Here is a 14,384-nt window from a genome sequence, read left to right as displayed (position 1 = left end):
CTAGATGATGCTGCAGCCCGTTTTTATCAGAAAACGGGCTGCAGCATCATCTCAAAGGAAAACGATAAAATGTAGACGACAGTGTTCCGCCGTTATTTAACTCTGGTTAATATGGTGTTTTTACCGCGTTCGCACGAAAAGTACTTACATTCAAGCACATTGCTTAGGAAGGATGAGAACGGTATGTGAAAATTGTTGTTTGTGTGCTGCTTGCGTCCTCAAATATCTTCCGCATTGTTTAAAACCAACCACGGCCTACAATAGTTGGTAGGCTGCTAAGTTAAGCTAGTGCACATACTTGTTATATTCGCACAGGTCTTGTTGTCGCCTATTTGGCCGACAAGGAGCGCTAATGCGATCCTAACCTATACAATATGCCCAAATACCGATGAAGGATATGCGGCTTATATTTCACCTGAAACAGCGATAAAACTGTTTGGTCAGTAAGCAGGGGGGCATCGATTAAACAGAGCGTTTCCCCCACAAAAAAATAACAATAATTATGTCATGTTTGTCTCTCAGATGCTCCCATCATCTGTAGGACAGTGAAAACCCCTCCCCTGCTGCTGTGGGCGTAGATGGCACCATGCTGGATAACACCGGTGATCAAGTGGAGCAGCAGTCTGGGCGCTGCTCAGACTGTGGGTGCAGTTTTAATCTTTCACATCCTGACTCTGAGCCTGATTCCGATGACACTCCAGCCGATCCTAAACAGCAGAATAAAACAGACAGTTCTTCCAAATGCCCATCCTGCCAGGCAGGCAGCAGCCCCCAGAATGGACGCCGGCCACACCGGCGCATCCGCCTGGACCCTCACAGCTGCAGCCTGTGCTCCAAAACCTTCATCTCTTCCGCTCACCTGACCCTTCACCTTGCTTCTCACAATAAGGAAAGGAAGTTCAAATGTAACACCTGTGGCAAGTTCTTCCATCAGTCCTCCCACCTAATGGCACACAAGATAATCCACAGCGGAGACAGGCCGTTTAAATGCCCAGATTGCGGTAAGACTTTTGGGCGTGCTTCACACCTGAAGACCCACCGTCGACTCCACACAGGCGAAAAACCTTTTAAATGCACTTACTGTGACAAGTCCTTCACCCAGAAGGCTGGGCTCCTGGCACACGTTCGTCTGCACACCGGGGAGAGACCATACAAGTGCGAGCAGTGTGGCGAGGGCTTTCGCTCTTTGTCACTGCTGCTCTCTCACAAGGCTCAAGAGGCTTCCGGACAGGCCAAGTCACTGTCTCCACCACCGCTCAGCCAGCCTCAGAAAACACAAACCAACAGCGAAGATCTGAAATGCGGCGTCTGCTGTCGCACTTTTGTCAGGTCATCTTATATCAGGCTGCACATTCGCCTCAACAAAGGACAGAGACCTTATCACTGCAAAGTGTGCAACAAGACGTTTGTCAAACTGGAAACATTTGTGAACCACTGTGACAAACACCTGAGACAGAAAAAGGATAAAAATAAGGGAGCGGAAGACAAAGTTGTCAAACCTCCCCTGTTTGTTCCGCTCTCCAGGCCTTCTTCTCCTGAGTCCTTACCTGCTCAGCAGCTATCCCAGGAGGTCAACACACGCTCCAGAGCAAAAGCAAAGATTAAAACAGAGCCATAGCCAGGAGAGCGTCAGCTGAGACAGAAATGGTGGCAGTAGTGTAATGTTGGTGTTTTAAAAGGTTAAATGTTTACAGATGATGGTAAGAAAGGGACAAACACCAGATTGATAGTTGAAACAGTTCCAATTTTTATTTAATTTATATCAATGTGAGTTCACTAATTGTTATTGTAAGATGGTGATTTCCATTGTGAGCAGTTATCTTTAAGCACTATAATATTTTTATTGAGGTATCTTTTAGGCTAATGTTTGTAACATTTCAGAGGCGTACATTGTTCTGATCTTACAATGTTAAAATGAAAAAAAGGTCATATCTTAAACCATTGTAATTTATGGTTTTCGTTAATCTGTTCTTCTAAATGCATAAAAGCCTAGTGGCATGTATGTACAAACAATAAAAAAAATGTAAGTTAAATGCTTATTGTAAAACAATATGCCATTTGATGAAAACTAACCCAGTGTGACTCAACCTTGTCTTTTTTTTCCACCTCAGTAAACAAAAAAAACAACTGGTGTTCCAGCTGTGCGATACAGCGCTGCTTTATGTAAAGTACTTTTGCCCTTCAATAAAAATGAGCAGTAAATGTGCTCTTAGGGTGGTGTGATTGCAGCAATCAGGCTCATCACTATGATAGCAGGCATTCCTCTGGCACATTCATTGCAACATGTGAGCAACACACCAGTCCGCTTCTGCAGCAGTCTCACAGCCGAACAGTTTAATTTTATTAGACTGTTTTTCTATTTTAGATCTCAACCGGTGATGAGCGAATATGTGTCACCTCCACATGGGGAAACTCTTTGTTCCAGCCTAAGGACAGAGGGGAGGGGGAAACAGCAAGTGAACAACTTTATGGGCAGGATTAAGTTAGGAGATTGTCTTTTGCATTGTTGTTGCACAAACAAAAAAACCTTCCAAAGAACACTCATATAAAAAGTACTAAAGAAACCTTCCAATTCCTTATAATTAATACATATCTCAGATAAAGTGCATATAGTAAATGAAGATGTTTGCCTGGGAGTTGTCTGGATTGTCTGTGCTCCCTTTAATGGTCCAGTGCAGGGTAACGGTCATGTGGCGCCTCCAGACAGGATTTCTCTGGAGGACAATGGTTCCACTGATCGAGTCTCCTGCGCATACACTTACTGGCCTGTCTAGCATGAACAATGTCTGCTTCCAGTGTGTTGGCCTGTAGGGAAAAGGGACTAGTTAGTATGAAATCATATTTAACTAATTACGCATCAGATTTTTTTTGTGCTTTTCATGTTTTCACCCAGAGTTGGGGCCGGTGTTTAGCTCCACAGTTGTGCCTCCTGCCTCCAGGCTCTCGAAGCAAACAGTGAACCAGGCGGTGAATCCATGGAAAACTGCAGACTTCTCCACACAAAAATGAAACTGACCCTTCATTTCCTGAGAAACGAACAGTCAAGCATTAGTAACAAAATCCAAGTTGGCTCATTTACAACTGTCTCATAAAAAAAAGAAAAATTAAAAAATGACCTCGAGGTCTCCCACTTGTAAAGTGTACATGTCGAGGGAGATGACATCACAAGGAGCAGCGAGGCAGTCACATGGTTCAATGATGTGGCTGAACTTGGGCTTGGTGAAGAACTCCTGCTGTGCCAAAGGCCTCCAGAAACACAAAAGTATTTAGCACAAGGGTAAAATGAATTATCAGTGTACTCGGAAATTATTCTAACCTTATATATTTCTAGCCAATATGTGATGAACTCTGATATATAAAAATGTTAAATGCAGGAGCATCTTAACCTCCAAGTGCATTGTATTTAGTCAGCTAAACAAAATATTATTGTAAATACTGATGAACAAAAAACAAGTCCCCAGATGAAAAAGTTTCACGTTAGAGTTCAATTGCAACATTTATGATAAGTCAGTTATCCCTATTTCTGTATTGTAAAGCGCTATATAAGTAAACCTTATTTACTTGTTACAGAAATTTGTGGTAAAAAACCTGGCTACGTTACATTGTAACTGGAATTTACATGCATAAAACTGATGATGCCAAATTTTGTGTTATTATTTCAAAATTACAACTTACAAGATAATAACCTGAAAATCTGACATATCACTTTTCAGTAATGGACACAAGCTTTCATAGTTTGGTCCTAATACTGCCAGGTTTTTGTTTTTTTTACACTAGTGGAAATGTAGTAATGGGAACACACATTAAAAGAGTGATCACTTACATTTTGGGGCTATTTATCACCAACCTATCAATATTCAATCAATAAAAGTAATTTCACTTTGTACTGGTGACAAACTACAGCAATTCCTACGTTTAATTGATCGGGCAGCGGGACAGAACAAGAGCTGAAACTGACTCTTCATTTCCTGAGAAGTTTAAAGTTCTAGAGCTCTAACGTGCTGCTGACATGGTAGAAACAGCAACACAGACAGCTCACTGAGCAGTAATACAGAAATATATTTATTGTACTGCTCTGTGTGCTTGTGATGATCAAATCACCAGAGTAGAGTTTTTGAAGAAATAATCTCATATTATTTGCAGCTCCAGTGCTGCATTTTGCTCTCATCGTTTTATAATCTTTACATATTGAGGTTAGATGCTCTTATATTGTTGATATTGTCCCTGATTGCACCATGCTGTCCACAGCTGATTTTGTGTGGAAAAAGAATGATGTGTAAAAGACTTTTTGTGTGAACGTGCAGAGAGCCTGAAGCAGAAAGACTGGCTGTTGATAGCACAGCATCATGAAGCCTGTTATCTCAGACTGGGGTTTTAGTTTCTATCAAGCCAGCTAAATCAAGAAAGCCTGGATGTGTTGAACTTGCTTTGCAGTATAAGTGTTTAAGGCAACGCATGAACTGGCACAAGGCTGTCTCTCAGATATGAATCAGAGAGGATGATTCATTCAAAGCTGGCCATCTAGTGGTAAAACAGATTTTAACACAAGCACATAAAGTAAGAAATCAGCCATTACTGGACTTAATAAAAACACACACACACACACACACACACACACACACACACACACACACATATAGATATATATATCTATATCTATCTATATATATATCTATATATCTATATATATATATATATATCTATATATCTATATCTATATCTATATATATCTATATCTATATATAGATATATATATATATACACATACACACATACATATACACACACACAAACACACACATATCTGTAAGTGACAGGACATTCCTCACTGTCAACTGTGAACTAATGGCTCTTACTGAAGAGGAGTGAAGTCGAGGCCATATGGCCGCTCCCAGAAGGCCATTTTCTCGGCATAATAGCTGTCAGCCTGACATGGCACAAAGGTGAGGGCCGCAGAGGAGGGCCACATCATGCCACCATCTCTAAGCCAGCGGTCCCTGGCCAGCAGAACTGACTCCACCATGAACTCAAACTAGAGCATGGGGAAAAGACAAAAAAACAACAACGAAAGAAGCAATGTGGTATAGTAAAACCTGAACATGGGTAAGAGCAGAAAAGGATGTCCCACAACAATGCATTTTTTTTAAAGTAGCAGGACAGGAAGTGTTATAATTACCAGAAGGCAGTTACCCATCCACTCAGAAACCAGGACGTCCACCTGCTCAGGCAGCTCAATCTCCTCAGCCCGCCCCTGAAGCACCGTGACCACCTCATCATAGCCGTTCTGCTTCACCAGCTGTCTGGTGTACTCTGCCATTGAGCTCGCCTCCACAGCATACACCTACAACACCACAGATAATCTCCTTCCGTGCACTCTATACATCATGCTGTTTCCTCAATGCAGCAACACTCTTTGTCCAGCAGATGGAAGTAGAAGTACACCAATGTTCAATACCTAACTGGTGATTTTGCTCCTCTAAGTAACCACATTTATGTGAAAGATTTTACTTTTGGACCCTTAGATTCTAATTCGTTTTTGTTATTTGGCAGGAAACTTAAACTTAACTCACAATATATGCAGATTTTTCCTCATTATTTAAAAATGAATGCAATCTCATTTCATTTCAATCTGATTTCATTTCTCCTTATAACACAAAATCCAAGATTCAACATTACCATTGAGGGGCGTGCCAACTGAGCGCAGAACAGACTGATGATGCCAGTCCCACAGCCGAGGTCCATTACCCTCTTGCTGCTGAGAGAAGCACTGTTGCTGAGAATAACCTGCCGGTATGCCTCAGTGCGGCTCTTGTCTGACAGCATCTCCAGGTGAAGCCTCTGTGTCGTGAAACATGACTAAATGAAACACAGTGCCTAAAAAAATGTATGTACAGCAAACTGACAGGTAGCCACTGGCAGTTTATTTAATGCTCAAAAGTTAGACATTTTTTTAACTATAATAAAATACTGATCAAAGCAGTGATCAGTCGCATAACTGTGCCCCTGTTAAACCTAACTCTTTATAATGAAAAGTGGCTTCATGAAATAAAACGTTAATTTCTAAATGGCAATATGAAATAAAATCAGACATATAAAATTTGAATTAAACAAGAGTTTTTGATAATTAATCCACTGATAAATAAACAACTCCAAATGGGATCCAAATAAATTCCCAAAACACAGCAGGGTCTAGTTACATGCTTTCTCCCCCTTGTTTATCAGGGGTAATGCATTCAAGAAAAGGCTTACATGTGTATATTTGGAAATCAGGATCTAAACAGCAATCTTTTATCTATTCTGAGCATGGTTTCCCAGCATCTCAGGAGTAAATATATCACTGGAAACTCTGAATCATGCACCACTGAGGACCATCATCTTAAACCAGCACAGCTACATTGCAGGAAAGCGTCGACAAAAGACGATGCTTACTTAAAGTCTTAGTCGTTGCATGCTGGTGATTACCTATAGTTACAATGTAAGACGCATGGCTGCTTAACGCGCTGGGAAACAGTTTAAACTCGCATATTATGATTCAAATCATCATTATCTTCAAGTTCATGATAATAATCTGGACATATGCAAAGCAATACAGTTCTTTAAAATGTCCAACCAGCGTTCCATAATTGCCAAAGTATTCTTCATCTTGCCACGGGTCTTCTATTGAGGGGTCCTCCTCCTCCTCCCCTGCAGCATCCTGGCTCATGTAGCTGGCAGGGACATAACCTATGACCCCCTGCAGCTCTGCCCACCACCACTCTGAGGAGGGCTTGGCGTGCACGAGCAGTCTGTCCCCTCTGCTGAAACTAAGCTGTGAGACCAAAAAAAAAAGTCACACGGTTATTGCTGATACCCCCACCTCCCATTTTAAGGCTAGGATCTCGGAGGTCTGCGGGTCTCTCTGACCTGATCGGTGCTACTTCCAGTGAAATCTGACCGGGCAACGTACTCCTCACAGGACGCCTCATCCTCATCCTCCTTCTCCGTCTGCATATTTGCTTTTGACACTTTCGCTGGTTGTTTTTCTCTAACAAACAAGCCAAACCATTTCACGTGCAGAGCAACTAAAAAAAACTACAAAAAAACCCCACTGTGTGTTTAGAGTGAATCGAGCGGCGAAACTCCTACTTTCAGCTACAGCGCGCACCGCAAACACTTCCTGTTTCGACGTAAGGTTGCGTTATCAAGCCTTCACGTGCTGTCGGAAGTTTCGAAACTGTAAGTTCATCTCAAACGAAATAACACGACATTTAACCCTATCAGAAAACGTTTACTGCATTGTGCACCAAATATTATTAAGCTTCATTATGAGATACGTTGGTCTTCATATTCGGTTTGTTTCACAGTTGCATTTTCGTCTTTCTTCTGGTGTCATATTCACTTCTATTTCCAAATGGCCTCTATGTTAATATCATGTTAAGTAACTGGCCGACTTGAAGCTTGTCTAAAGCGACCCTTCACTGAAAGTTTCCTGAAAGACCAAAGAACAGAATTTCACAATTTCCTTGACAAAAATGTTTGACTTAAAAGAAAATGACTTGAGGGTATAAAAAAATTATTTTTGATCTGCACGCTTTTCCCGTTGCCTCAAATTTAAACGTTAGGTTCTTGATTAAAAATAACCCTGAACCATTCATGCAAATACATTAAAAATTTTTTTGCAAGAAGATAAAACAGATTTAATATACTGCTGGACATCTCAAAGAATTTTAGATATCCTTCCATCCACTTTCTCAAAAACTTAGATCATAAAAGCTATAAAAAGGAAAGCATCCCGGACAAGTCGCCAGTTTATCCATACCTCTATATCAGACTTTAAATTTTTTTTGCCTTATTTATTCCTTTTTTGAATGAATTTTTTTTTTTTAAAGCACTAGTTTTTTTCTAGTGCACTTTCTGCAGAGATTCAAGCAAAATCATTGTTGTCTTGTGTGTCTGCAATGAAATAACTGTATAATATATCTTAATAAAAATAAAATAATGTAAAAACCAAAATATAACAAAAATATTTATTAACAAATTATACAAATTAATAACACACACATGCACACACACAGAAATAAAAAAAAACAAAATACATAAGTTTGAAGCTCAAACAGTTCACAACTTAAATTCCTAAAACACATCCACTGATTCCAGCGAGGAAGAAGGTACATTTTAAACATAGGCCACTTCAAACTAACCAGTTCATGTCAAGAATCCACAAAAGAAAAGCCATGGCATGAAGTTTGAGGTCTCGTTGAGTTTGTATGGGATAAACATGTTTCTCCCTTAACTCTGTAAATCGATAGACTTTGTAGTATTCAGTCCTCCTGAGTGTTTTAGTTTGATGTTCAACATGATGATCAAAAATGTAGAACTGTTTTCAGAAGCATATCACATTCTTGGTTAAAAAAAAAAAAAAAAGAGAGAGTCTCAGCTGTCTTTTGTCTTTGCCTTGAGAAAGGGCTTATGGAGGACGTCAAAGAGTCGTCTTGCCTGTAAACACAAAATGTCAACATGTTAAGTCATCAAACACTTCATCTACGCGGTGTATATTTATACTCAGCACATGTGTTTTCCTCACTTTTTGTGGTCCAAGGCCTGGGCAGACAACCAAATCTTCCTTAGAGGCACTGACGATTCCTTCTACAGACTGAAGAATACATCAAGTCTGTTTATTGATTGGATCATATCCACTGACAACATGACTGAACTACAATTACACACTCGCAGTTGTTCATGAACCAATCAAGTTGCACATCTCCCTTTAGGCTTTGCAGACTCTTGTGGTATATATAGTGAGTCTTTAAAGAAATTTAATAAACGTGATTAATTAATACTTGAAGTGAAAATTGTGAAAAATGAGGCACTCACAGAGAACGCAGACAGCAAAGTAATGGCATCAGTTTTGTTGATAGACTTCACAGTTGTCAGGCAATCTGTAACCTTGAAGTAAGCAGAGATCCAATCAGCATTTTCAGTGTTCATGGTGTTAAAGCTACTGCAAGATTTTGGCAAATACTGTACATTCCCATGTTATCATATCTTCCATGACATTTCTATAACGTCTATTTCTTTTATTAAATGGGTACAAGTAGGCGAAAAGACAAAAAAAGCACCAAGAGCTCACATAGAAAACGGTGACTCTACACACACCTTTGACAGGTAGTCTTTTTCGACTTGCTCCTTCAGCATGTCAGCTGGCTTCTTTTCATACGACTTATACGTTTCCAGGTAGCGGCCTGCCTCTTCTGGACTGGCAGTTCAAAATGAAAATGACAGAAAACAACAAAACACGTTTAAAAAGACAAGAAGTGTTTGACTTTGTCTTTGAGCTTTGTCTTTGAGCTATAGTTTTTAGATGTTGGAGCCAGAATCACACTGATTATTTATTTTATATACGTGTCTTGTAGCAAGCTGCTTACCTCCAAGCCAAGATGAGAGTGCAGTCAGCCATGATGCACATGCGAGCCAGCTCTTTTAACGCATGATGAGGATCTTTCTGTAGTTGAAGAGATGTTAGGGTTAAAACAAAATACAACAACAATTCATTCTTAAAGACTTCATGAAGTCACATTAGGGCTTTAGATTTGCTACAAATTGAGATGTTGTAACATTTTTTAATTTTGACCCAAATCTGAGTCTTCTTACACAGTATCTATTATTTGGCAGCTCTGAGATCTTTATTTTCCTACACACAGTGCCAAAAATAGTCTCCAGCTGCACCTCTTCACACTTCATTTACACCACTGTTAGCGAAACTAATTCAGCTGAGGCAAGATACACTTCACAAATGAGTAGATCTGCATTGATCACTTACATTAAGCTGCTAAAGGAGAGCTGCAATGTCCTGAAAAGATTGTTCTGTCTTGTTAAATATAAAACTTTTGGATGTTTACATTTTTGTCAGCAATTCATAAGGCCAGCTGACGTTACCGACCTGACAGCTGTTATCGTTAGATAATCCACAGTTTCATAGAGGTAATTTGTTTCCCTGTTTCTGTTGTTCACTCGCTTAAAAGCCTCCAATTTTGTTTCTAGTATTACCCAGATGTCCCAAAGCGGCTCTGGAGACACGAACACTTGCAGAACTATCACAAATTTACTTTTGAGTTCTGTGGCAGATGTTTACACAGTATTTAACAAAGGTGAGTATAATCCTTTGAAACAGTGTTTAAATGATAAATGATGTAAATTATATCACCTTATGGTACTTGCATTCTCCTGAGCTGACATTTAGAGTAGTGATTCTTATGAAAAGTAACACTCTTTGCTGGACTTTCTCAATTTTGGACCTGTGGGTTTTGTCTGATCTGTATGTCTGCCTCATGGTTCCATATAGAAAAGAACTGTCAGGGGAACTGAATAATCTCAACATGAAGCTCCACTAAGATGGAAAAAACATAAAGAAAGATTGATTTCCACCTAAAAATCAGTGGAAGCACAGCTGCTGCAGCAGTAATCAGGAGGTACAAAATGAGCCATATTGCCGCTCATCAGAGCTGCAGTGGCTGTCCTCCTAAAATGATGCCACCAACAGTGCACTGCTTGCACAATCCAGCTCTGAGAAACAGTTGGGTAAGTGCTTAAGACTTGGCACAGGGGTTATAAATGGAAATCAGAGTTTTTGTGACAGCTGTGAAGGACAATGCATAACATTAAGCTCAGTGGATGGCGTCCAAGAAAAAGAACTTGCTTGTTCTTCAGTACAAAACTGTAATATTAAACTTAGAGGAGAAAAAAAAGGACATGGAAAAAAAAAACCCAAAACAAACCGATGAATATTGGGAACACGTTCTTTGGGCAGCTGAGAACAATATAAATATGTTCAGTTCAAATGGGATCAAACATGTTTGATGAGGTCTGGATACATTGGTGCAAAAGGTGCTGGGGAGATGACCTTTATAGTTTGCACTATGAATGTCTGTGAATGTACCAAAATACTGTCTGACACAATGACTCCTAATCTCCAGAAGCCGGCAGAAGAGGGATATTCCAGCATAATAATGATCCAAGGCACACTGCCCACATCACAATAGAGTTTCTAAAGTAGAGGGAAAAACACTATGACCTGCCCTTTTCAGGTCAAGCCAAGTATGCTGCCTGACTTGAATCCAACCGAACACATTTGAACCAGTTTAAAGAGAAAGGAGAGAGCAATACAAACCATCCACCGAATAAGAAAAAGAAAAAGTGTACTCCATGAGGAGGAGGACTGAGTCTGTCGTGAAAAATAAAGATGGACACAAAGTATTAAAGTATAAAAATATATAAACTGCAGTAGGTGCACTGATTCTGCTTTTATTATAGTCGATCTAAACAGGATCTAAAATGAGTTACTTTAAGAGCAAATTCTGTTCAGCATAGATGTAATCCAGTTACAAGAAAATGACACAATTTTAAAACCAAGTGATACTGCACAGGTGTGTACCCACGTCTGCTGTCTGTGTGCAAATCTTCTGAATGTAATACCACACAGCTGTGCAAAATGCAGTCATTATATTTCACAGATGTGTAGTGCACAACAAAAGAAAATGAAGCTCGAGCGCAAATTAATTTGCATCACCACTGTTTTGATCCTGTCACAAGACGGCTTCTAGTTGCTTGGAGGTAGTGTAAAAGATTTAGATGAAAACAGAGAGAATAAGAAGATGGTATCAGTCTTGAAATCCTGTAGCAGGAAACTTTGTACAGCCTCCTCCTTTCCTGATATGTACAAACTGAAGCTATTCAGATATAGATTTCACAAGAGTAATGTTCAACAGCTTCTGAGGTACTGAATGATTAAAAAAGATGCAGGAGCTGCATTTGAAATAGAAAAAAAGTGCCTTAATGCATTATTTATGTGACTACAGTTTCAAATCACTTTGACGCATTTCTCACATCAGGAACACCATTCTCACCGCTCTTCTCAAATTAATAACATGCTTCCCCACCAACCTTAGCATTTCCCATTGCGTCTGTACAAACTGCTGTTGTTTCTGCACATACACTCCTTTACATTCCTTTTTAAGAATCTGAACACTTAACATTAGGCTCACATTTTTGCAGTCAGTAAGGTTTTGATAAAAGTAGAACAATAAACACATTAAGACAATTGAGAAAAACTCTAAACTGGACTGTATATCATAAGCATGTGCTATTTTTACTGTATCAGAGGAAATGATACCTTAGAATAGCTGCTGCAGCCATTCAAAGATCTTAATTTGATTAGATTTGACAATGATTGACACAGAGCATCCCCTAATGGTTTGATAAATAGTAATAATCTCCAAGTTACCACAAAGAAGTCAGGCCACTGAATGTTGAGAATACTTTAAATAATCAGTATCAAGGTTAATGCTAAAGAGCATCTTTACTTACCACGTCTACTTGAACCAGTAGAACTCGTAGTGTGAATGTGTGTCCAAGCTGTTTCAGACGGTCATGGATATAGTTTGGGTTGAGATTGTGATACCTCAGACTTTATGTCGAGTCAAAAAACAAACAAACAGAAAGAACATAAACCAACATCAAAGCAAAGCAAAAAAGCATATTTTTTCAACAAATATAAGCATAGAAACCTTTTTTTTTATAACAACATGATATTACAGTAACAGAAAAAAGTAAAACAAAAATGTTCCAGTGTGTGTGCAGTGACAACAACTTTTTCTTGCTCACATAAACAGAGTTTGTGAAGCACAAAAACCCACCTGAGGAAGAGAGCACAGGTTGTCTGTCCCAAGACATAATCTGGCACAACATCTCCAAACTCCCATGGGACACTCCTAACAAACTTCAGAATGGGGTTTCCTCTCTGTAGTGTTAGAAATAAGTTTTGGGGTTTTTGAGTGTCTTTTCAACATTGACAGCAATATATGCTCATAATAGAGTTGACACACTCCTCATTAAAAGCATTAACCCCATGTTGTAAAGGACGAACTAAGAGAGATAGAAAGAGTTGGGTGTAGAAGGTAAATTGCTACACACTTACAGAACACAGTATCAGACAAGAAAGGTTACTTGACCTTGAGTGTATAATAACAGGGTGCTATAGCCAACAAGAAATAGAGACTTCATTGTGTCAATTAAAGCTGACTTCAACATGAAAATAAAACATCACTGGTAACAACTGTAAGGTAGGGAGCGGTTTTCTCACAAGATCCCTGACTAGAGGTTAATGACCGTTGCCATGCGGAAAAACCCTGAGGAGAACAAATCAGGGGGCGACAAGTCTAAACCATCGCATCTCCCCATCAATAGCCAATCACAATTATTTCCTGTTTTCATGTGTCTAATATATACTTTGAATTATGAATTGTACTTCACTTCTCCGTGTGCAGGCTGCTTGACACTGAGGAGTCCACAGCTGTGCAAGCCAAATCTGGGACACTAATAGGAATGCATGAAAGGACGCTACGGTTTTCTGTAAACCATACACCTGTTGGATCAAAGCTATATAGTTTTAATACATACCTGTCGAGGACTGACAATAATGCTGCTCCCAGATCCCACTGGTTTAGGACCGAAGCTGATGCCCGGTTCTGACCTTTGGCCGCTTCCCTCTATTTGACCCGTTGTAGCCTCCTGTGCCTCTTCACTCAGTTTGACATGGGGCCCTTTAGCCAAGTCCTGCACTGTTTTACATTTTTCTGTGCTGGAGGACACTGTAGATGGTTCACTTTGCCTCACACAGGTAACTTCAGCATTATCGCTCCTGGGCAACTTGGAGGCAGCATCTCTACGTGAAGCAGCAGCCGCACTGCTTTTACTCTGGACGATGTATTCTGCGTAGGAGACCGGCTGGGTCACTGACTGAGCAGGCTTTGTGGTAGCTGAAGCTGAAGTGCTTTGTCCAACTTTGGAAGCGAGTTGAAACTGTGGCTTTGGCTGAAACGCAATCACAATGATCAATCAACAATCACAATCAACTCTCTGAGAACCGATAATTTAACTATGAATTAAATCATATCAAACCACCATTCACGAGTCTGGAAATCCACCTGACGAAAACCCTTTATAGATACGTTTTTATAGCTCATTTTTAAACGAATCTTACGTTAAAAATTTAAATTGTATGCTTGAAGACTCGTTTGCTAGCAAGCCTGCTACGTAACCGTGAACTTATTTTTAGCAAAATACAGACCGGTGTTCTTTCTTTAGTGAAAGCAGAATCGTCCAGGTTGATGTTAAATCTCTTCTTCATGTCTGTTGACAGCTGGAGAATTCTCAAGTAAAAACATTAAGTTGAACTTGCAAGAACTCGCTTTCTGACAAACAACACAAGGTTGCAACTGCACTTCCGGGCCAATCCTTTCAGAATAAAAGCACAAGCACACAGCCTTTTCAGTTCCTTCTGTCACAGGATAAAAACAAGCGTTATTACGCGATAATTATGCACTAAACTAGACTGTTGGCATGACATA

General features: G+C 39.8%; 3 protein-coding genes across 4 annotated transcripts; 1 reads left to right on the top strand and 2 right to left on the bottom strand.

The window, feature by feature from the left end:
• Positions 1–40: 40 nt before the first annotated feature.
• Positions 41–2,072, top strand: LOC146370508 (uncharacterized). Its single transcript, XM_084908692.1, has 2 exons — positions 41–181; positions 523–2,072. The coding sequence occupies exon 2, from the start codon at positions 587–589 to the stop codon at positions 1,616–1,618; it is 1,032 nt and encodes a 343-aa protein (XP_084764818.1). The 5' UTR covers positions 41–181; positions 523–586; the 3' UTR covers positions 1,619–2,072.
• prmt2 (protein arginine methyltransferase 2) lies at positions 1,724–7,179 on the bottom strand. 2 transcript variants are annotated; one of them, XM_084908689.1, is made up of 9 exons: positions 6,904–7,179; positions 6,611–6,808; positions 5,677–5,838; positions 5,177–5,341; positions 4,857–5,032; positions 3,117–3,246; positions 2,890–3,026; positions 2,631–2,805; positions 1,724–2,426 (listed from the first exon to the last, which is right to left on the bottom strand). In XM_084908689.1, the coding sequence occupies exons 1-9, from the start codon at positions 6,988–6,990 to the stop codon at positions 2,394–2,396; spliced, it is 1,263 nt and encodes a 420-aa protein (XP_084764815.1). In that variant the 5' UTR covers positions 6,991–7,179; the 3' UTR covers positions 1,724–2,393. The 2 variants fall into 2 exon arrangements, with proteins under 2 accessions (XP_084764815.1, XP_084764814.1); XM_084908688.1 differs by having other exon boundaries at positions 1,724–2,805.
• An 813-nt stretch (positions 7,180–7,992) lies between these two features.
• ercc1 (excision repair cross-complementation group 1) lies at positions 7,993–14,290 on the bottom strand. Its single transcript, XM_084908690.1, has 9 exons — positions 14,105–14,290; positions 13,435–13,848; positions 12,672–12,775; positions 12,343–12,442; positions 9,405–9,481; positions 9,136–9,235; positions 8,854–8,925; positions 8,564–8,632; positions 7,993–8,475 (listed from the first exon to the last, which is right to left on the bottom strand). Exons 1-9 carry the CDS (start codon positions 14,162–14,164, stop codon positions 8,413–8,415), a joined length of 1,059 nt encoding a protein of 352 aa, XP_084764816.1. The 5' UTR covers positions 14,165–14,290; the 3' UTR covers positions 7,993–8,412.
• Positions 14,291–14,384: the final 94 nt, after the last annotated feature.

Source organism: Perissodus microlepis, chromosome 16, assembly GCF_051167445.1.
Source record: "Perissodus microlepis isolate ML-2025 ecotype Zambia chromosome 16, ASM5116744v1, whole genome shotgun sequence".
NCBI classification, from domain to species: Eukaryota; Metazoa; Chordata; class Actinopteri; order Cichliformes; family Cichlidae; genus Perissodus; species Perissodus microlepis.
The sequence above is the reverse complement of the archived record's forward strand: the minus strand, read 5'-3'. Positions and strand labels throughout refer to the sequence as shown.

What these genes read in the sequence shown, in the direction of transcription:
- LOC146370508 (XM_084908692.1), top strand. Translation starts at nt 587, where the DNA reads ATGCTGGATAACACCGGTGATCAAGTGGAGCAGCAGTCTGGGCGCTGC.
- prmt2 (XM_084908688.1), bottom strand. Translation starts at nt 6,990, where the DNA reads ATGCAGACGGAGAAGGAGGATGAGGATGAGGCGTCCTGTGAGGAGTAC. An exon ending in TTGGCAATTATGGAACGCTG is followed by an intron (nt 5,839 to 6,610) that starts GTTGGACATTTT and finishes TTCACGACACAG; the next exon opens with AGGCTTCACCTGGAGATGCT. An exon ending in CTCGACTTCACTCCTCTTCA is followed by an intron (nt 3,247 to 4,856) that starts GTAAGAGCCATT and finishes GTGTTTCTGGAG; the next exon opens with GCCTTTGGCACAGCAGGAGT.
- ercc1 (XM_084908690.1), bottom strand. Translation starts at nt 14,164, where the DNA reads ATGAAGAAGAGATTTAACATCAACCTGGACGATTCTGCTTTCACTAAA. An exon ending in TCACTAAAGAAAGAACACCG is followed by an intron (nt 13,849 to 14,104) that starts GTCTGTATTTTG and finishes ATTGCGTTTCAG; the next exon opens with CCAAAGCCACAGTTTCAACT. An exon ending in CAGGCCTTGGACCACAAAAA is followed by an intron (nt 8,476 to 8,563) that starts GTGAGGAAAACA and finishes TTGTGTTTACAG; the next exon opens with GCAAGACGACTCTTTGACGT.